At 39.7% G+C, this 22941-nt stretch overlaps 1 protein-coding gene across 2 annotated transcripts; it reads right to left on the bottom strand.

Moving 5' to 3' along the window:
• Positions 1–3158: 3158 nt before the first annotated feature.
• slc5a11.L (solute carrier family 5 (sodium/inositol cotransporter), member 11 L homeolog) lies at positions 3159–21956 on the bottom strand. 2 transcript variants are annotated; one of them, XM_041575458.1, is made up of 16 exons: positions 21850–21956; positions 20148–20354; positions 16380–16451; positions 15144–15248; positions 14897–14956; positions 13556–13660; positions 13139–13244; positions 12648–12728; positions 11961–12166; positions 10029–10164; positions 9209–9316; positions 8322–8472; positions 8066–8234; positions 6623–6838; positions 5839–5995; positions 3159–3832 (listed from the first exon to the last, which is right to left on the bottom strand). In XM_041575458.1, exons 2-16 carry the CDS (start codon positions 20277–20279, stop codon positions 3615–3617), a joined length of 2022 nt encoding a protein of 673 aa, XP_041431392.1. In that variant the 5' UTR covers positions 20280–20354; positions 21850–21956; the 3' UTR covers positions 3159–3614.
• Positions 21957–22941: the final 985 nt, after the last annotated feature.

Below are 22941 nucleotides of genomic sequence, written 5' to 3'. Positions count from 1 at the left end.
AATTCGAGTTTTCGAGTAGTTAACCCCAAACTCTCTGATTCAAGTTGTTTCCCATTTGAGTTTTTTTTTTAAAATTAGAAACCATTCGAGTTGGGAGTTTATTCGAGTTATAAAAAAAAAAAAATGCTGAAATTTGACCTTTGATAGATAACCCCTTAATGTTTAGATGATTTTCTAGTAGACTTTAAAGGGGTTGTTCACCTTCCAACACTTTTTCCAGTTCAGTCGTTTTCAGATAATTCATCAGAAATAAAGACTTTTTACAATTACTTTCTATTTTATAGGTGTGACTGTGTGAAGTGTCATTTTTCACCTTCTAAAGCAACTCTGGGGGGGGGTCACTGACTCTCGAAATTATTCTAAATTGATACATTCAGTTGATACATTTCTTATTTTTGTCCCTGACCCTGAGTTTCATTACAGGCAGCTGTTAGAATTGATTCAATAGTTGCTAATACTCCAGAGATGCTGCTGAGAAATGGATCAACTAAAAGAATGCTCGGGACCTGGGGTTTTCTGGATAACAGATCTTTCCATAAATTGGATCTTCATACCTTTAGAGGCCGATTCACTAACTTCGAGTGAAGGATTCGAAGTAAAAAAACTTCGAATTTTGAAGTGTTTTTTGGGCTACTTCGACCATCGAATGGGCTACTTCGACTTCGAATCGAGGGATTCGAACTAAAAATCGTTCGACTATTCGATAGTCGAAGTACTGTCTCTTTAAGAAAAAACTTCGACCCCCTAGTTCGCCATCTAAACGCTACCGAAGTCAATGTTAGCCTATGGGGAAGGTCCCCATAGGTTTTCCTAAATTTTCCTTCGATCATTGGATTAAAATCATTCGAATCGTTCGATTGAAGGATTATTCCTTCGATCGTTCGATCGAACTATTTGCGCTAAAATCCTTATTCGAAGTCGAAGGATTTTAATTCCCAGTCGAATATCGAGGGTTAATTAACCCTCGATATTCGACCCTTGGTGAATCGGCCCCTAAGTCTACTAGAAATACATTTAAACATTAAATAAACCCAATAGGCTGGTTTTGCCTCCAATAAGGATTAATTATATCTTAGTTGGGATCAAGTACAAGTTACTGTTTTATTATTACAGAGAAAAAGGAAATCATTTTTAAAAATTTGGATAAAATGGAGTCTATGGCAGACAGCCATTCCGTAATTCGGAGCTTTCTGGTTATCGGGTTTCCAGATAAGGGATCCTATACAAGTAATTCAAAAATATACAACTTGACTTGCTGAGTAATCAATGAAGACGTTTCACTACTCATCCGAGCAGCTTCTTCAGTACAACTGACTGGTGTGGGAAATTCTCGGCATATAAACTCACCCAGTAATCCAATCACAATGGCACATTGTAACTCTTCAAAGAGGCGACACCTGAAATTCACAGAGGTGATGATTCTGTGTAGTTACTGTGATAGGATTATCCAATCACTCCTAGATACAGGTGTTACTTGTGAGAGTTGTATGAATGGATGTGTGAAGTGTTCTTGATCATGGGTCATGTACTTGATGTGGATCAAGTTAATGCTACAGTTTGATTATTTCAGAGATAAAGGAAATCATTTTTTTTAAAAATTGGATTTTTTGGATAAAATGGCATCTACAGAAGATGGCCTTTCTGTAATTGGGAGCTTTCTGGATAAAGGGTTTCCAAATGATGGATCCTATATATCTGTATAACACTATAGGGCTTATTTATCAATGTCAGTGCCAGGGGACGACACAAGGCTATTCATAAAGATACTTTGTGCACAAAGTGCAAAGTACCATGGCTATTTGCCCTGGAATATTTAACTTTGCAATGTATTTGTAAACAAACCCTTATCTGTCTCTGGAACTTTATGAACATGAATTGCTCAGTTATTAAATATGATCTGAAATGACTTTGATTGGTGAGCCACGGCTGCTTTTTTATTGGGCATGTGCAAATTGTGTTTTCAGTAGGGATGCACCGAATCTAGGATTGGGTTCAGGATTCGGCTAGGATTCTGCCCTTTTCAGCAGGATTCGGCCAAACCGAATCCTAATTTGCATATGGAAATTAGGAGCGGGGAGGGAAATTGCGTGACTTTTTGTCACAAAACAAGGAAGTAAAAAATGTTTTCCCCTTCCCACCCCTAATTTGAATATGTAAATTAGGATTCGGATTCAGTTCGGTATTCTGCCGAATCTCTCGCGAAGGATTCACAAAATAGAGGATTCGGTGCATCCCTAGTTTTCAGGAAGTAGTTGTAGAAATAATTGTGCTTTATACAGAGACCTGTGTTCCCCCCTCGATGAATAAAGCTCTGATTGTGTTTGGCAGCACTGTATTCATGGGGGGCAGGAGGGTGGAGTCATGAAGTTGTCACATCTCCTGCTCTCTGCACATCTCTTAATTTGAGTCAGACTTAGAAATTAGGGAGCAGATCCAACAGCCCCCTGTACTTGCTATACCCTCAGGTTCCATGGCTTGGTTGTGATAAATACGTATGTGCCCTCTGCAATATCTTTTTGATTTTGGCCTAATACGCATGGAGTTTTGGTACGGCCACACATTCATGGCCTTATGTCGCCTGCACCATAATGAAGAGGAGGAAGATAACATTGTTCCATCCATTGTTTATCCATTTGCAGCTTAATTTCAGCCATTTATTAAGAGAGGGAAGTTTCTATAGAGTTATGGGGCCCCAAGTCTGCCGAAATCAACATCCATAATAATTCAGGACCTCCGATCAAATCCGCAAGGGTTATTTTCCCTTATTTATCAATACATTTTCCCAAAAAAACTTGAAAAATCTTGAAAAATTTGAATCGTAGCCATTTTTTTGTCTTTTCCGCCTGAAAAGTTTAGGATTCTTGCCCGAAAACCAGGAAATCTTTGGATTATTGCACGAAACGCATTGCAGATAAGGATATCTTCAGGACTTCTCCTCCCATTGACTTATATACAACCTCAGCAGGTCTGAGATGCTGGCTTACTTGTTTCCATCCTCGGGCTATAATAAATGCCAAAAGATTTTAGTTATTTCTTTATTCTTCTCACATGTTATAGTTAAGAAACTTGAATTTTTCGAGTTTTTGGCATTCGGACTTTAATAAATAATTACTGTTAGTGACAAGACAATTTGCATAAGAAATAAGAACATGTGCTTCCAAATTAGAGCATTTCTTTAATAATATCCGGGATGGGACTCCGTTGTACAAGTTTAACAAAAGCAGCACTGGAAAGTACAATCTGTGATAAAATTAACAAAAAAAAGACTGTATTATCCAAAGAGCTGTACATGAAGTGCATTTAAACGTTGCTGTGTGATCTTCACTGGTAACAAATGTTTTTAGGGGCTGGTGGCTCTGGTCTGAGCAGCTTTTATAGAGCAAGTGAAGTCATAAGTCGTAATTGAGCCGAACTCCTCATAGCACTGAATGGAATACACACTCCCATAGACCTTCATATTAAGGGAAGTCATTGTTGCCAGTGATTATAGTTGAGATGACCTTACTGTGACTGATTCTTCATCTCTCAACTCATCCTTCCAGTTCGAGTTTGTAGGCGGGGCACACAGTGCATTTTGTCCCAAAAGTGTTTCCTGGAGAATTCCTTCGGTTTTTCTAGCCAAAGTAAGCCCACAGAAAGACTCCTGCGCTCATGCAGAGGATAACGGCGGTGTTTAAAACCTGTTTCAGAAGGGGACGTTCATACAGCAACACTTCAGCTGGTTCTAATGGAGCAGGAGGAGCCTGGTCATGTTTGTTTCCTTTCCTGCTGTCCATCCCACATAACCAGAGTATGGTTTTCTTCAGAAGGGAAGAGGAAGAGGGATTATCATCTGCAAGAGAGGAAAATGGTAGCATTTATTTGTAATATGACTATGAAGATTTTCATTCATCCAGGTCATGGTATATCTAGTATAGGTCAATCTAAAAACAACTGGACTTGCTGAGTAATCAATGAAGACGTTTCACTACTCATCCGAGCAGCTTCTTCAGTTCAACTGACTTGTGTGGGAAGTCCTCGGCATATAAACTCTTCCACTAATCCAATCACAATGGCACATTGTAGAGTGGCACAATCGTATTGGTGAATAAACATTTCTGTGTTTGGTCCAAAAAAACACCTCCACCTCTCCCTCCAAAATATTTTTAAAAATAAATATTTTTAATAAAATAATATTAAACTATTTTGGATTTTGTTTCCATTTGGGAGTCGGAAGACATGTGTACACTTGTTGGGAGACTTGTGTGAGGATCCATTATACACGCCATACCAAACTATAGGTTTGTAAGTAGGTACTTTGGCCATCTGGTGGAGGCGTTTTTTGGGACCAAACACAGAAACGTTTATTCACCAATACGAAAAAATCCAAATTTGAACTTTTGTGTGATTTCCAAAGGTGAAAAGTGGGCACCCTTATAATAATCTATTTGAACAATGGGTGGCACCCATATAATTAAACGTATTACACCATAGTAGTTTCTAATTTCTAATTTTTTTTTTGTATTTAGGTTCTCACCCTCCTGTGGTTTGCATTAGGAGGGTCCTGTCCTGTGAAGAGAAGGACGAGGTGAGCAGCAGAGGGGAAGGTGGGGTATAAGGCAAAAAATGGAAGGAATCTTAATGGGGAGGCTAGATAAAAGGAAAGGGTGAAGATGAGATAAAAGATAGGGAGTTGAAATAAGGGGAATGAATGACACCCACAAAAAGGAGAAAAGAGGAAATGAGCAGAGAGTGGTACATGGGGATAGGAAAGAAGGGGGAAGAAAGGAGAATAGCACATCCTACATGGAGATAGGAGCAGAGGATGACATATGGGAAGATGAGAAGAGGTAAAACGAATGACAGAATGGAGAGAGGAGAATGTGTTAAGGTAGAAGGAGAGAATGGTAGAATTGGATAAGGAACATCAAATGGTAAAGAAGTCAAAAAGAGAGGAGTCAAAGACAGCTGTATGAGAGAAGGGAGAAAATAATAAAAAAAAGTGTAAAAGAAAAGAGCAGGAAGTGAGAATAACAGGGTTTGGTACAGACTATGGTGCTGGTGTCATTTTAGGAAATATGATGAGCTGAGCCTTGCAGACACTGGCTTAAAGTGGACCTGTCACCCAGACATAAAAATCTGTATAATAAAAGTCCTTTTCAAATTAAACATGAAATCCAATCTCTATTTTTTATTAAAGCATTCATAGCTGTTGTAAGCTCATTTAAAAATCTCAGCTGTCAATCAAATATTGTCTGCCCCTCCTCTATGCCATGGGCATAGAGGCGGGGCAGACAATTACTTTCACTTTCCATTCAGCCTTTCCTAGATGTCACTGCTCTCCACACATTCCCCCGTTCTCTTTACCATTTAATTGTGTAACCAGGGCATGGGAATGGAGATCAGGTCCCCCATGGGTCCCCCCATTCTGGTGCACAAACAAGAATCTGAGATGATGCAAGGCTTTCTTTATAAACAGTGTCCACAAAATGGCTGCTGCTATCATTTTGAATTCCCAGACTGTGTAATTAAAGTTCATTTTGCTTGACTAATGGGATAAAATAGAATTTTGAATAATTTTTTTGGGTGACGGTCCCCTTTAAGAAGAAGCTATAAAGTATCACGATGAGGGGTTTTAATATAAATAAGTTTCTTGGCAGCATAGGGGAAGAGGGAGAGACAGGGGAAATTATAATATCATTAAGCAAATCAGAAGAGAGGCAGATAATACAATCACATATAGTAAAAGTGTTTTGGAACGTACTTCTACCTCCATGAAATGCATGTGACACCCATTCCACAGTCAGCTCTATGTACATATCCAACATATGCGTATATAGGAGTAGCCATTGCAGTTACCTGTTGTATCATTATAAATGGCATCTGTGGATGTTGTATGTGGTTCTTCTGAGATGTCCTCGACGACACTGATGCCATTTTCAGCAGGTCTGTGGTTTGTCTCCACTGGGTCTTCTACTTCTGCATCAAAGCGTGTGAACCAGGTGAGACGACTGATCTATAGAAAATGAACTGTAATTACTGGCAAAAAGCTCAATTGTTATGTGCTAGGATTTTTTGTGCAACTGTTAGAAAATCCTCATATTTATTGGTGAAAATGTTGTCTGAATTGGCTTGTCAATGCTGCTAGATTACAACTCCCTCAAAGCCACAACATATTTAAGGGTTAATTCATGCTGGGAGTTGTAGTGTAGCTAGATTAGGGATAGATTTTTAAAGCAGTACATGACCCCCCCCCCCCATCCATAGCTATTTAGGGCCAAGAATGTAATTGGATCTTTAAAGGCAAACCGTGGCTGTTTGTGTGCACTTGTGTTTGTCCATATACTTTTACCCAGGTTCCAACACACTAGGTAAAATTATATTATACAATGGGCTTTACTTATTCTACATCAGATAAAGGTAGTGCATATTGGTTCACAAGCCCAATAAATGATATAAACACTAATCCCCATTTGTAATAAATGGAACTAAGTTTGCACAGGAGCAGTAACCCAACCAATAAGATGCTTGCTTTTAAACAGTTGACCATTAAATCCTACCTGCTGTTTGGTTGCTATGGGTAACTGCCCCATGGCAAACTTAGTGCCTTTTATTACATAACCCTCTTAGACTGTATTCTTACCATCTGTTTGGAAGGGGGTTCAGTCCATAAGCTTACTGCTACCACCACCAAAAGTGTGAGTAACCCAAGGATCATGGACAGGTACAAGTAGTGGACATATTTCACAACTCCTGGTCGGGTATCAGGTTGGTCACACTGTGGGGCTACATAGATAAAATCTAGCACCATTCGAATGAGGCCAACAACCAGACCGATGGTCATTCCCCAGAAAGCACCCTGAAAAGACACAAAGCACATTCATTTATAGTAAAGGAAAAGGAACTCTCAGATGACCAGCAGTGTGACTTTACAAGACACACTGGTATCTTACAACCATTAAACATACAGGCACAAATTGGAGATGAAAAAGTGCACAAGGTAAGGCATAGTCAGTAGGGACAGGGCTAGGCTAATGTTCTAGTGCTCCAAAAGGTAGACTCTTTGTTTCTTCTTGAAGAGATTAAGAGAGGGTTCCTTACGGAGGAATTCAGGGATGGAATTCCAGAGGTAATGAGCAGAAGGGTTTTGAGAGGTGGCAGTGGATGTGGATGGTGTGAAGAGAAGGTGGCTCTGAGAAGAGCGGAGAAGACGACCAGGAACGTATAGTGAGACAAGAGAAGAAATGTACTGAGGAGCAGAGGAGTAAAGGGCTTTGAATGTTAGTAGAAGGATTTTATATGCTATCCTTTGCTTAACAGACAGCCACGCTAAGGATTTTAGTTTGGGTTCAGCAGGTTCCTTTAGGAGAGAGCAGAGGGATCCTGGTAGCAGAGTTTAAGATTGATTGGAGGGGAGAGAGATAGGCAGGCCCCGATTTGTGGAAAGGCCACCTAGGCCCGGGCCTAGGGTAGCAGGATTTTAGGGGGGAGGCATGCTGCCCAACCACATCCACATTGGTTCAAAAACACAGGTGATGCACTGGAGATACATTCATTTTTTAAATTTCCTATGTGCCAATCCCCATTGCTCTGGTCCAGATGATGAAAATATACAAGAAAGGGGAGGGGACAGGGGCGACGAACTGCAGTGGGCCTAGGGGCGCCCACTATGTAAATCGGGAAGACCAGTTAGTAGGAGATTGCAATAGTCTAAACAGGATAAAATAAGGGCATGGATTTGTGTTTTGGCTGTTGTTTGTGAAAGAAATGGGCGTATCTTGGCTATATTATGGAGGAAGAAACGACAGGTTTTGGCAGTATTATTAATATGATTAGAGAAGGAGATGGGCTGGTCAAAGATGACCCTTAAGCATCATGTCATTCATGTAGGGTTTACCATGAATCCGGGGACAACCCTTGGTGTCCTGAACATGACGGGCCACTTTATATGTGTATATATATATATATATATATATATATATATATATATATATATATATATGTGTGTGTGTGTGTGTATATATATATATATATATATATGTGTGTGTGTGTGTGTTATGAAAAGATGTATTATGCAGACCTCTACCTTTTCATTGGTACGCTTCCAGAAGCAGCCTGCTATAAAGACCACAGCCACAGGAGGCTGAAGATAGGAGCTGATGGATTGGATGTAAATAAAAAGTTGCCCACCCTGACTGGCCTGAACAAGTGGGATCCACAAAATGGAAACAACCACCAACACTAAGACGAAAACCCTGGAAAATAAAGAAAAAACCCACAATAAGAAAGATTGGCTGTGTTATGAATGTCTTGAGTAGGAAGCTGCAATGGAGATTACATACCTTCCTACGATCATGAGCTCCCATTCTGTAGAGCGTGGTCGGATGTGGCGCCAGAGATCCATGGTGAAGATGGTGCTAGCACTATTAAAAATGGAAGTCAGTGAGGACATGAGAGCAGCAATCATAACTGACATCATAAGACCTCTTAATCCTAAAAGCAAAAGTAGATGAAGAGTTTGGAAGTTAGAGATCTTAAGAAATGCTCCTGAACATGCATATGTTTAACCATTTAACACTGATGCTAGGGCCAAAAACTCTGCTTTGGGACAGGAAAATATGGGTCTGAAGTCCTAGACGACATTTGATGGGCAACATAAACATGCCAAATTATTCACCAGGATGTGGCACCATTAATACATATTTGGTATACACTATATTTTAATCATCATTTCACTTCACTTGACTTCCTGGTATCTCCTTAAAGACATATTCACACGGATAGATGAGGATATACCAGGGAATTTAAAAGAGAAGCCAGGCATTGTATGTTTCAATATTCCTTGTCTGCAGATTAATGGTGCCCACAGACAGACAAATATGTTCGGATAATTTAGCAGAATTCTTGAGTGAGGATTTGTTGGGACTGACAATCCTGAGAAATGTCGCCACAATGTCCTCAGAAAAGACATTAGAAGATGCAGATCAATGGATCAGTGCTCAGTAGTAATCAAATACATTTGAACAGTTCACAGGTTGAGCCAAATTGTGCTCACTTCTACTGTAGAGATGAGCACAAGTATCTGAGCAGGAAGCCAGATGGACCTTCTGGTGGCCCAGTATGTTCAATGCTTTCCATTCTGTACATGAATCACAGTTAGTTGCTTGTTTAGCATCTAATGGTTATTTGGTTAATCTAGCTCGATCACTTCTCAGCTGTCAATTCTAACCTGTTGGTAGCAGCTCAATCACCATCTTAGGATAGGCAATATCTGAACAGCCTGATGGGTTTCCACAAATTTCCTTACAGAGCTCCGGATCTGCACATGCCACCTGATCTGTAGAGCAAGTTAAAAATAAGTTAATAAATACATTTATATTGCAAGATAAAGAAGACCTAAAGACTTGATCAGTATCAGACCGTGCCGTCGTAGGTTCATCAACCAACTCCATCTTCTTTCTTCCCCTATTTTCTTATCATTAACTCATCTATGCTCTGCTTCTTTGCTCATATGCTGTTCCTTCATTATCTTTTCTGTTGTTTTTTCCAGTAGACTTTTTCACATTTCCCCCTTTTTCTTTCTTCTTTGTTCTTTCCCTATTTCTCATTTTGGCCCTCAAACATCAAGGGGTAAAGTGACTATGAAGATTTTCATTCATCCAGGTCATGGTATATCTAGTATAAGTAATTCTAAAACAACTGGACTTGCTGAGTAATCACTGAAGACTTTCACTACTCATCCGAGCAGCTGGTAATCCTATCACAGTAACCCCACAGAATCACACCTCTGTGAGTTTAAAATGTCAACTCTCCTAAGAGTTACAATGTGCCATCATGATTGGATTAGTGGAAGAGTTTATATGCCGAGGACTTCCCACACCAGTCAGTTGAACTGAAGGAGCTGCTCGAATGAGTAGTGAAACCTCTTCAATGATTATTCAGCAAGTCAACTTGTCTTAGAATTACTTATACTAGATCAAGGGGTAAAGGCTCTGGAAGAGATTTAAGGGGTAGTCTTATGCATCATCTCTGTCTGTTAATATCATTACCTGTGAACAGAACTCGGCTAATCATTCCAGGCAATACCATCATAAAGAGGGGCAGGACTTTGAGGCTCGCAGCTAGTAACGATCCAGCCTTGGCATGAGAAAGGTTCTTGGCCGAGAGGGATCTTTGAACAATGACCTGCAGACAAAAAAAAACCTCACAATCAATCAGAGCCCAGAACAAAGTGCATTAATGGCATTAATCTTTTAATAACTAACATATTTCTCTACATGTTTTGCTTTCATAAGTCTATTGTAATTATTTACATAGACTTACATTATTAAAATGTATATCACCCTTTGTAAAAGCTGTTATAGTAAATGCTCAAAATCAAGCATATATATATTCCCAAGGGGATATGTATAAGAAGAGATCAGCGCCTGTGGCAACAGAAATTAAAAACAAGCATAGCGTAATACGTTCAAAATATGTAATGTCACCCGTGCATACACTGAATATTAAATACGTGTTTTCTCCCCTTTTCCCTTCAGATGACTGTTAATGGGGGGGTGGTGAGGTAGCAATAAAGGTGATGGGAAGACGATGACTTTCCTATGACTTTTCCCATCACCTTTATTGCTACCTCACCACCCCCCCATTAACAGTCATCTGAAGGGAAAAGGGGAGAAAACACGTATTTAATATTCAGTGTATGCACGGGTGACATTACATATTTTGAACGTATTACGCTATGCTTGTTTTTAATTTCTGTTGCCACAGGCGCTGATCTCTTCTTATACATATCCCCTTGGGAATATATATATGCTTGATTTTGGACTTATATACAGTTGAGAGACTGTGAAGGGGTCGGTAAGAAATTATCTAAGAGACTGACATTTTTAATTGGCTGCATCTGTAAGCTATATATTGTTTTTATAGTAAATGCTCAGTTTATAAATAATCATAAATAATATTTGCAGTTACATTAAATGGGAAAACAAGTTAGAATGTAGACTGATGTATGAACCAGAAATACAACGTGTAATATCACTTCTGGAATTATGTGTAAACACCTGCATAGGATGGGAGTGCCCACAGGAGCAGATGAGTTAGAGGGGTACTTAGAGAGTAAACACAGATAATGCCAGATACTCTGTAGATAAATTAGACATCCTTTGATACAAGTGTGTCAGATGGCTAATCTGTCATTGTTTCCGATCTCAGGGATGACTGTGGATTTGTGTCCAAATTCTTATTTAGAGCGTAAGCTCCTTTAAAGACTGTGCCCTGTGTTAGAGGAGGCCACAGAAGAAGTTGTGTAGAAAGGACCCAAGGATGTGGATGAGCTAGAAAAGAGCTAAATGGTATACATCATTTTTTAGGACACTGAGTTAACACTTATTAAAGGGGCAGTAAACCATGCTGAACCGCACTGCTAAACCAAACTTTACTCAGTTGCTGCTGGACTGTGACTGCTTTAAAATGCAAAAAAATCCTCCAATGAGAATCCCAGCTGATCTGTATGAATCTGACTCCATGTTCTTTGTTCCTGCAACTGGAGTCGGAAGCTTAAAGCAGAGTTTCCCAGCACTGAACAAGTCTGTCCTTTATCCCCATGTTTGATTCCAGTGTCATATAATGAAGAAATAAATGACATAATTATCTCTATGTAAGATAACAGGTGCCTGACATGGTGCTGGGAATCAGCATTCTCATTAGACAGTTCTTTTGCATTTACAATGAAGTTTTTGATCAGTAGAATTCTCATTGGTGAATTTTCTTGCATCTCTAATTATGCTTTTTTGTCACCTTCTATAGAAAACTAGGAGGCACTGTGGGATGGCATTAAAATTGGATTTACAACCCCTTTAAAAACCAAAGTCAGCCATCATTGTATGAGAGAACCTCCCATTGGTACAGGGCCTGGATTAAGTGTTAGAAGATTTCAACACATAGCTATAATTTTTGAGGGCAATCATTGATGTTGTGCTCACCTGATCAGTACACCAATACCAGAGCGATGGTATGGTCATTCCCACCAGCACTCCAGGCCAAGGAAGATCGGAAGTGACCGGGTCCCTAAATATATGAAATGCATCCTCTCTTGGAATCCCACATGTGCTGTTCCCAGAATGAGTATTGGGAATGGCGTGGAAATACTTTTCCTGCAAAGCCTCAAAACCTCCAATCTCAATAAAACCTAAACAAAAGATAAACAAAATGGGCAACATGGGTAGACTGTGTCTCCATATGTAGATCTCTACATTTTGATGGCGAAAGATAGATAAATGCTGTAGTACGACTGCCTCAACATCTTCTTGAGTGAACAGCATTGGTCTTGAACCTTGCTGACATTTTTATTTCTCCAAATCAAGATGGAACTCCACTGTTGATCCATCCATGAGTTAAATTGGGTCCTCTGAAACTTTTTTACTACCACTTTGGGCCTAGTTGGCTATTCTTTCCCTTATACTTAGCACAGTTACATAAATGGGTCATCATCACTTTTATGAGCCACAAGCAATTTCCACCAATGGGCATAGAGTATTCAGATTCCAATAGGATCCAGATCAGTATTTGAGCACCCTCACCTTGTGTAATTGTGTTATGCATCAGGCCTCAGGTAAATCATTGGGCTACATGTGACTGCTCCATTAGGGACAAAAATGTGCATTACTCACTATAAGCCATGAGGATGAGTGCTCCAATAATCATGATCACTGTCTGCAGCGTGTCTGTATAGATCACTGCCGCCAATCCACCTGCAATGTAAGATCGAGATGTATTTATGAAACAATGTAGCAGAAGCCGGCTGAATAACAGAGCCAGGAAGACTCATGCAAGGAATTGTGGGAATTGAAGACCAGGAATTGAAGCCCAGGAGGGCTGGACTTTGTCCATTTTATTTCAGTATATACCAGCAAAATTACAGTTATTACCAGAAACAAGATGACATAAATCACTGAGCTTTTGTGATTATTGTACAATGGATACTGGAAAGATGCTAAAAATTAAATTTTGTTTCATATGCAAATTTGTGTTTTTGGGGTCGCAACTATTTAATAGGAGAAGCAAACCCTTTTATATACAATAGAGTCACTGCACAGGTTACCCCTCCACCAAGCCATATCTCCCATGTTAAGATCCCAATGGAATGGATTCCTAGACTTACCAGCTACAGTATAAATAGCAGTAATGACTAGTAATCCTATCACTGCCACATACAAATCCCATTGCAGAGCTTGTTGGATGAAGAGCGCCCCAGCATACATGTCAACCTGTGCAGGGAACAAAAAAGAGGAATCAGTTCCCAGACAATGATGTGGTGTTGAGACATAAGCAAATTATTGTTCTTTTGTTTTACGTAAAGCATGCTTAGCCAGATACTGTGTATTATTATATAAGATTAATGATCACATTTATGAGGCAGATATCTTCAGGTAGGATGGAACTGCATAATGAACAACAAACAATGTCCACCTGCCTTTGTGCCTTACAGTATTTGGCCTATGTGCTAACATGCCGCAGCATTAACTGGAGGTGTATAGATTTTCCCCATGACAATCTGCAGTTTAAACTGATTCCTTACAGATATTTTTGTGAATATGTAGATAAACAGATACAAGATGGCCAGGAATATCTGAATCCTTTTTCCTCCGAATCGCCTCTGTAGGTACTCTGGCATAGTGGTGACCTGTATGGGATAGATAAGCCTTTTAGAAAGGTATGACTTAATCCAGCATAAGAAATAACTCAGAAATACTCAACTCTGGATGCTGTGTATCTATTCTAGACCTACCAATATCCCCCAGCAGTAGAGCTGAAATTATCCTAAACCTGAAAATGCACCGTGGTCTGCTCCTTGGTGAACCCCATCTAAAGATCTGCATGGCATGAGAGGGGGTGGCTCCCATGTAAAGATAGGGCCTGGTGCAAATTATGCCCCTGTGCCAAAGCACTGGGCCTCAAGTGGCAGCACCGGGCGGGTTACTAGGAGAGACAAAAAAGCCTCTCTTGGGCAAAAAACTATTGTTTCTTTAATCAGAATTTCACTCTTCTAGTACACAGAGCATGATTGTGCTCTCTGCACTCACTATGCAGCCCCTCCTTAACCCAATATGAAGCTAAAAATAAGCATGGAGACAGCCTTGGGACAGCCCCGCATCACCCCTTCCTGTGCCCTTAAGACTGAGTGAAAGCATTTCCCGGGTCAATGTGCTAAAGTAAGAAACAGGAGAACTCAATAGAATAAGTTGTTAATAACAGTGGGCTCTACTCAGCTTCCAATTCCTTCCCTGCTTGTTCCTCTTCCTTACTCCTTTTCCATAGGCTCCAAAGATATTGTGCCAAGGACAGCCTGCTAGAGTACTAGAGGATCCGGTAAGCCCCAACCCTAGTAAGCCCCAGCCAAGGAACATTCCAGTTAGCGCTTTTACAAGGATCCCCTGTAACATCTGCCCAACTGCTGTTCTATATGAAGCTGCGGATAGCGGCAAATGGAAAAGGAATGGATGGGAAGGAGGATGGACAAGAAGGAATTGTGAAGAGAGAAAATTGATAAAAAGCTTGTTCAAGGGCTGGAGCTTGGAGCATTTATGAGCAACTTTATGCACAACCTAGTAGCTGCAGGTTAAATTTGCCCAGCTCCTTTTTCCCATTGCACTGTCTACATAAGATGACACGGGGAGAAGAGTTACCTATGCTAAACTGAGCAAAGTTCTGCAAACTGTGTCCTCCATATTCTTTTTTCACCCTTTGCTAGTTGTTCCACCTTGCCACTGTTCATAACTAAAAGACTGCCCCATACTGGTGCCACATTCTAGCGCCCACTGAACCAAAAAAAAAAAAGAGGTTGTGGCATGATCAGTGACCAGCACAGTGTGAAACAGAGACCCAGTTTCTGGAATATAAAAAGGAAGATGCCTCTTACCCCAGCAGATATGTAGATCGGCAGGAACAGCCAAGCCAAGGCAAGCACACAGAACAGGCCCTGCAGGGGACAGAAGGAGTTACTGGCTCTCTCTTGCACACATGGCGGATTTCTCAGGGTAACACAGAGAGGTCATTTGACCTGGGCCCAAACAACACAGGGGCCAACAATAATTTTAATAATCTTTGTAGGCATTCAAAGTACATAATAGTTTGGTAAAAAAAAGCAAATACATGAAGGCACTTACGTTCCATTCATAGGCAGTGACAGCGATACCTGATGCAGCTCCAGAGCCAGCTAAGCCAATGAAATGGCCACTGCCCACGTTACTGGCAAACAGAGAGGCACCCACCTGCAGAGAGGGGCCAGGAGATATTGTATTAATAAACCTTACAAGCATAGATACATTTCTCAACATCTCTGACTGGCAAAATGCATGCTTGGAGTTTTAATCTGTGATTCCAGAACAGGAAAGACTCTGTCCCCCCTTGGAAAAGTCAAAAACGGCTTGGGGGGGTATATTTATCAAAGAGTGAATTTTGAGATCACCACAGTCCGCTAGACTGAAATACTGCCTCTCTCCATTCATTTCTATGGGATTTAAAAAGACATATTTATCAAAAAGTGAAAGTCCTTTGCTAAATACGCCTTTAAAAAGCCCATAGAAATGAATGGAGAGTGACAGAATTTCACACTAGCGGACTGTGGTGATCTCTAACTTCACTCTTTGATAAACATACCCCTTTGAATGAAGGGAGATGTATGGTATTTATTCACTGACGTTACTTCCAGACGCCCAGTCTCCCAAGTAAAATCTGCATACATTATATGTATGTCATGCAGTAACAATGGTAAAGTCCGTCCCCAGTCCAGCAACCCAAAGAAACCAATCAGATGCATCAGTTCATTATTTTAACAGGTGGCTATGTGATACTGGACTGAGGTAAACTTTGCCCATGTTGTAGTTTTAAAGGGGTGGATCACCTTTAAGTTAACTTTTAGTATGTTATAGAATGACCAATTATAAGCAACATTTCAATTGGACGTCATTATCTATTTTTAAATAGTTTTTAAATTATTTGCCTTTTTCTTCTGACTCTTTCCAGCTTTTAAGTTCACTGACCCCATCTAAAAAAACCAAGTCTCTTTAAAGCTACAAATGTATTGTTTTTGGTACTTTTTATTGCTCATTTTTCTATTCAGACCTCTCCTATTCATATCCCAATCTCTTATTCAAATCATTGCATGGTTGCTAGGGTAATTTCAAGCTACCTGATTGCTGAAATTGCAAATTGGAGAGCTGCTGAATAAAAATCTAAGTGACTCAAAAACCACACATAACAAAAAATGAAAACCAATTGCAAATTGTCTCAGAATGTCACTCTCTACATCATACTAAAAGTTTTTTTAAAGACGAACAACCCCTTTTAACGTGCATGTTGTGTAATGGCTGCCCTCAAAACAACGTGCACCTATTACTTACAGGCCACCATGCCATGTCTTTTCCTGCCAGGAAGTAACCTTTCACCGTGCCCCTCTTGGTGCGACACATCGACTAAAAGAAGAAAAAGATGAAAAATAGAATTTAATTATCAGAAAAGCAAAATGGAACAAACGTGTGTGTGTGAGGCAGAGTAGTTACAAAATGGCCGTGCTTGATTGCAAGGGAAAGGCAAAATGTACTTGCTTCTGTGCCTCACTCTCATCAGATGACATTGCAGGTCTAGTCAGCCTGTTACTCCTTACAATGTATCTTTCCAGAGCCTTGGCCTGGTCACATGATGCTGTGTGAGTGTGTGTGAGGCAGAGTATTTTCCAAAATGGCTGTGCTTGATTGCAAGCGAAAGGCGAAATGTACTTGCTTCTATGCCTCACTCTCTTCAGATGACATTGCAGATCTAGTCAGCCTGTTACTCCTTACACTGTATCTTTCCTGAGCCATCGCCTGGTCACATAATGCTGTGTGTGTGAGGCAGAGTAGATTACAAAATGGCCGTGCTTGATTGCAAGGGAAAGGCGAAATGTACTTGTTTCTGTGCCTCACTCTCTTCAGATGACATTGCAGGTCTAGTCCGCCTGTTACTCCATACACTGTATCTTTCCTGAGCCTTGACCTGGTCACATGATGCTGTGTGTGTGAGGCAGAGTATGTTACAAAATGGCCGTGCTTGATTGCAAGGGAAAGGCAAAATGTACTTTCTTCTGTGTTGTGAGAGAGTGTGAGTCTGACTGCATGCTTGTGTGACTGTGTATGTGTGAGTGAGTGTGTGAGTGAGCATTATTGTGCAGTAAAGGGGCAGTATTGCTGTTGTGGCTGCTGCATCAAGGGAAACCAACAAATCCCAGTCTGAGCTCCTCTGAATTTATTCCGTTGGGAGACGGTAGGTTTTTGGTTATTGTATAGAAAAACAATGATTTTAAGTTTGTCAGGCACCAAATAAAGCCCCAGCATGGTGTGGACTGTGAAGAAATGACTTAAAAGGGTGGTTCACCTTTAAGTTAACTTTTAGTATGTTATAGAATGGCTCATTCTAAGCAACTTTTCAACGTATAATAGTTCAAAATTCTGTATATGATATATGCTGTGGAGCTTTATCTGGAAACCTTGCTGCATGAACCAGTTCCAGTGATCCATGTTATGTAAAAAATCAGATGGCAATAGTGCTAATTTTTAGTGATTTATTGAGATCTTCACACAACGTTTCAACCTCCGAAAACATGAGAGCACTTAAGAAAGAAGGTTGTACCTCTGAAACGTTGTGTGGATATCTTAATAAATCACTAAAAAATAACACAATTTCCGAAGTGTGTGTCATCTGATTTTCTACATTACATAAGCAACTTTTCAGTTGGTCTTCGTTTTACTTTCTTATAGTTTTTGAATTATTTGCAGCCTTCTTCAAGATTCTTTCCAGTTTTCAAATGGGGGTCACTGACCCCCATCTAAATAATAAATGCTTTGTATGGCTACAGTTTAATGTTTTTGCTACTTTTTTGTATTACTCATCTGTTTATTCAGGCCCTCTCCTATTCCTTTCCCAGTCTCTTATTCAGATCAATGAATGGTTGCTAGAGTAATTTGGACCCTAGCAACCAGATTGCTGACCTTTTGAAATGGAGAGCTGGTGAGTAAAAAGTGAAAACAACAAATAATAAAAAATAAAAACCAATTACAAATTGTCTCAGAATATCACTCTCTACATCATACTAAAAGTTAATTTAAAGGTGAATTTAAAAAGAAGGACAACTTAAAGCATTGCATGAAAAGTACAGCAGAAAATGCAGAAAAACAATCTGGAAAAGCAACAATTGTTATACATTAGAATAGGTGGGACTGAAAAAAATCTGTAAGGAAATGTAAATTGCTGGAACATAAAATCAGAGTTTGACTATATATATAATTTCCCATGAAGTATGTCTGTTCCTGTTTGCCTGTCCTGGGTCTAATCTATCTAAATAAGTCTCTCAGTATGAACCTTTTATTAACCATCATATATTTATATACAGTAGGTTAAATAAATTACCACTCTTTTTCACCTTGCAAAGACCTTTGGGTGCAGTTTCATATGATGTTATATCGTTTTATTATTCTGGCACCCATGCTATTAGTTTATACCAATGGAGTGCAAACTACATGCAGATAGCAGACACGAACTGAGATTTATTAGTGTTTGTGTTATGTGTTTAGAAATCGTTTTTCCATACCTGCTTTGGGATCCCAGTTTCACTGTTTTACACTGTAAATGGGAACATTTTGCTTTGTTTTTGCACCAAAATGATTAAAAACAGCAGGGTTTGATTCCCTGCTGTCTGAAATACTATTGGCAGCTTTTCCCCCATCTGTACTATTATGTGTATGTAGTGCTGCTGGCTTGTTTAAGACTCAGCGAGCTACACTCATACAGCTTACACTGAGGCATGTAGATAATAAACTTGGCTGTAGCAAGCAATGCCAGTCAGCAGCATCAAGGGCAAATAAGGTCTTGAGCTGTATTAAAAGGGGCATCGATTCACGGGAGGAGGGGTCATTCTTCCACTTTACAGAGCTCTGGTGAAGTCCCATCTAGAATATGCCGTACAGTTTTGGTCTCCTTCACTCAAACAGGACATTATTGTATTAGAGAGGGTACAGAGAAGGGCAACTAAGCTGGTAAAAGGTATGGGAAATCTTAGCTATGAGGAAAGACTGGCCAAGTTGGGGATGTTCACGCTGGAGAAGAGGCGCTTAAGGGGTGATATGATAACTATGTATAAATATATAAGGGGTTTGTACAATAATCTTTCTAATGCTTTATTTACCAGTAGGTCCTCCCAGCTGACACAAGTTCAGCCATTCTGATTAGAAAAGATTCCACCTAAATATTCAGAAGGGTTTTTTTTTACAGTGAAAGCTGTGAAGATGTGGAATTCTCTCCCTGAATCATTGGTACTGGCTGATACATTAGATAGCTTTAAGGAGGGGTTGGATGGCTTTTTAGCAAGTGAGGGAATACAGCTTGATCCAGGGACTGGTCCAATTGCCAACTTGGAGTCAGGAAGGAAGTTTTCCCTCTCTGAGGCAAATTGTAGAGGCTTCCAATGGGCTTTTTTTGCCTTCCTATGGATCATCTAGCAGTTAGGCAGGTTAAAATAGAGTTAAAAGGTTGAACTAGATGGACGTGTCAGGCACGTGCCTCATATGTAGCCTACCCCTAGTCTGAACTCGTATCCCCTCAACACCCCCTTCAGCAAAACAAGAGTCTACACGATCATTCCCGCACTTGTGAAGTGGCCAGCGGGGTTGCTGGTGCCATAAGTACAAGGAAATCGGATGAGTTCCCAAGGACCTGTTGTGGGTATAGAACCAGGGATTCCATGAATAATAGGACTTGGGGAAAGGATGGAGGCTTTCTTCCCAAATTATATCACATATTATTGTGGTTTGTATGGTGTCCCCTAGTTATACGTATATTATGTAAGATGTGAGCCTCTTTCTAGGCTTTGCCTATAAGTTCATTTCCTATAAATTATTGCTGAGACCCAGTATTGCCTTAAACAATAGTTATTATATAAGGGCTTAGTGTTTATATACTGGTCACTTTTGGATGATGACACCTCCTGTGGATCATGATGATTTCCTGTGGATGCCCATGTTTGTAAGGGCTGAATTTTGCTAAATGAATTAGTTTACATCCCCTTTAATATCTTAACCACTAGGCCTGCAAATAGAATATGTTACTGATCAAGACACACATTTATAAAATAAACTTACCAACAAACCGACTGCCAGGACAAACACAAAATAAAGCACTAAAACAACAATGTCTATGGTATCAAGGGATTTCTTGGGGAAGGCTTCCATTCCAGGGGTGGTGTGGGGTGAGCTCTGGCTGCTGGTCTCCATAGTTCCACCACTCTCATTAGCCAGTAAGTGCAATGCCAGAGGTTTTCAGCTTGGTTTGTGTCGTCCTGCTGGAGTCTGAGAGATAAATCACGGGAGGTTTTGCAGTGTTTTCATAAAAATAGAAAACTTCCCATCACAATTCCATATCAAATATGCCAACCCCATTAAATACACATAAATATAGAGTGCTTAATTTACAATTTATTCCAAATATGAATGTTTGTGAGACATGTAAACAGTGCTTAGGAGAGCAATTTTACATTAAGTTGTTTGGGAGAGTATAGCTCCCCTTTAATAGATCAAACAAAACACTTTTATATGATGCTTTTTTATTACATTCCCTGCCACAGTCTAAATGTGTTACACTCCCAGTCTGTTACTCTTAAAATTGGTTGCACTACCTGTATTCAATTCATTGCACTTTCCTAGCCTGTTCTTTTATTAAATTGGTTGCACTATCCTAGTCTGTAACTTTATTCAATTCCCTGCTCTCTCCTAGTTTGTTACCTCACTGAATTAGTTTGTACCTTTAATAAATAGGTTGCACTTTCCTACTCTGTTCCATTGTTGAATTGGTTGCACTTTTCCAATCTGTCCCTTTACTGAATTGGTAGCACCTTTCTCATCTGTTATGGTATTGGTTGTACTTATCTAGTTTTTTCATTGCACTTTCCTATTCTGCTACATTACTGAATTAGTTGTACTTTGCTAGTTTGCTCCTTTACTAAATTGGTTGCACTATCCTAGTCTGTAACTTTATTCAGTTCACTGCACTATACTAGTTTTTTACCTTATTTAACTGATTGCACTTTCCCAGTTTTTTCTGTTACTTTACTAAATTGGTTGCACTTTCCCAGTTTTCTTCCTTTAGTTAGTTCATTGCACTTCCCATTTTGTTCCTTAACTGAATTGGTTGCACTTTCCTAGTCTTTTACTTTAGTGAATTAATTGCACTTTTCCAGTTTGTTCCTTAACCGAATTGGTTGCACTTTCCCAGCCTGTCACTTCAGTGAATTCATTGTACTTTCCCAGTTTGCTCCTTTACTGAATTGGTAACACTTTCCCAGTCTGTTCCTCTACCAAATTGCTTGCACTATCCGAGTCTGTAACTATTTAATTCACTGCACATTTGTAGTCTTTTACCTTACTGAATTGGTTGCACTTTACTAGTCTGTTCCTTTATCCAATTGAATGCACTTTTCTTAATCTGTTACCTTACTGAATTGGTTGCACTTTTCTATTTTTTTTATTGCACTTTCCTAGGCTGTAACCTTACTAAATTGGCTGCACTTTCCCAGTCTGTTTACTGAATCCATTGCACTTTCCTTGTCTTTTCCTTTACTAAATTGTTTACATTCTACCAGTCTGTTCCTTTACTGAATTGGTAGCACTTTCCTTTGCTAAATTGCTTAGGTTATAGCACCAACAAACCCAACAACTAACATTAATGGACCCATTATGCACAGGAATTCTGTTATGCACACATAGGCGGAGAGAGAAGATTTAGTAAAGCTTAGTGTAATGATTGAGAAACAAAACTCACATTCTCACCACAAAAGCTGGTTCTTACCTGTGCCACCTTTCTGCCCAGTCCCCGCTCTGTAACCACCACACGCAAAGAAGGAATAGAAATTGTCGGGATGGAAAAGTGTTTGTAAAAAATCCTTCACTTGGCAGATTTCTGGGATCAAATTCCAAAGTGTGATCCTTGGTTAAACTGTAAGAACAGAGGTGTGTAACTCGGCTGTCATGGGAACAGCAGGTATTTCATTAGGAATCTTCATATTTCTCTTGTGACGGAAGGAAAAACCTTGTTTATGCCACTGCCAACAGCCACAATGTGATCTTGGCAGGTGACAATATTGAGGGTGCGGTGAATATACACTGCCCGTATTTAGCTTTATATTATATTAGGAAATAACAGCACTTACATTAGCAATAATGTGTATATGTGAAAATGTTTCCTGCATTTTTTCTTTACAGGGTGGAACATACAAAGTATACCTGTGTCAAAGTAAATAGAACTGCAACCAGTGTAGGCATATAGTCATTTACTATTTGTAGCTTGAGCCTGATTTTGCACTTGCACTTAAAAAGGTGTTCTACTTAGGGAACGCACACACCAGGGTCCCACCTAGTTCTGTAACTGACAATGCTGCAAGTGAGCTGGACACTGCCAACCTGACCTTACCCACCAAATATTAACCTACAATAATAGATTATTATTGTATTCAGTAGAAAGGACTGTTTCCAGGCATTTCCTGTAGTTTATTGAAGAATGCTTCTATCCTTTTAGAGGCGTACCGCACACCTTTCATGTATTCTCTTGTAGAAGTAAGGAGAGCACTCGAAAAAGCAAATAACTGCTAAAGTGTTGACTGTTACACTTGAGAAAGGGAACCAGTTTGGGCCTAAAACATGATGTGTCAGCTTGTCTAAAATAAATCTCCCTTTAGCAGTTATCTGCTTTTTCAAGGGCTCTCCTTACTACTACAAGAGATTATTATTGTATTACAGGTATATGATCTGTTATCTGGAAACCCAGAAAACTTTATCCAGAAAACTCAGAACTTAATTTTATCCAAATAATCTACATTTTTATGAACGATTTCCTTTTTCTCTGTAATAATAAAACAGTAGCTTGTACTTGATCCCAACTAAG

Source organism: Xenopus laevis, chromosome 9_10L (assembly GCF_017654675.1).
Source record: "Xenopus laevis strain J_2021 chromosome 9_10L, Xenopus_laevis_v10.1, whole genome shotgun sequence".
Lineage (NCBI taxonomy): Eukaryota > Metazoa > Chordata > Amphibia > Anura > Pipidae > Xenopus > Xenopus laevis.
Note: the sequence above shows the minus strand (reverse complement) of the source record. Positions and strands in the feature narration are given on the sequence as shown.

Bases quoted from the DNA above. Each gene is read 5' to 3' on its own strand.
- slc5a11.L (XM_041575458.1), bottom strand. From the start codon at position 20,279: ATGGAGACCAGCAGCCAGAGCTCACCCCACACCACCCCTGGAATGGAA. The intron at 13,661-14,896 runs GTAAGAGGCATC...TATCCCATACAG, and splicing joins CGATCTACATATCTGCTGGG to GTCACCACTATGCCAGAGTA. The intron at 12,729-13,138 runs GTAAGTCTAGGA...CTTACATTGCAG, and splicing joins TGCTATTTATACTGTAGCTG to GTGGATTGGCGGCAGTGATC.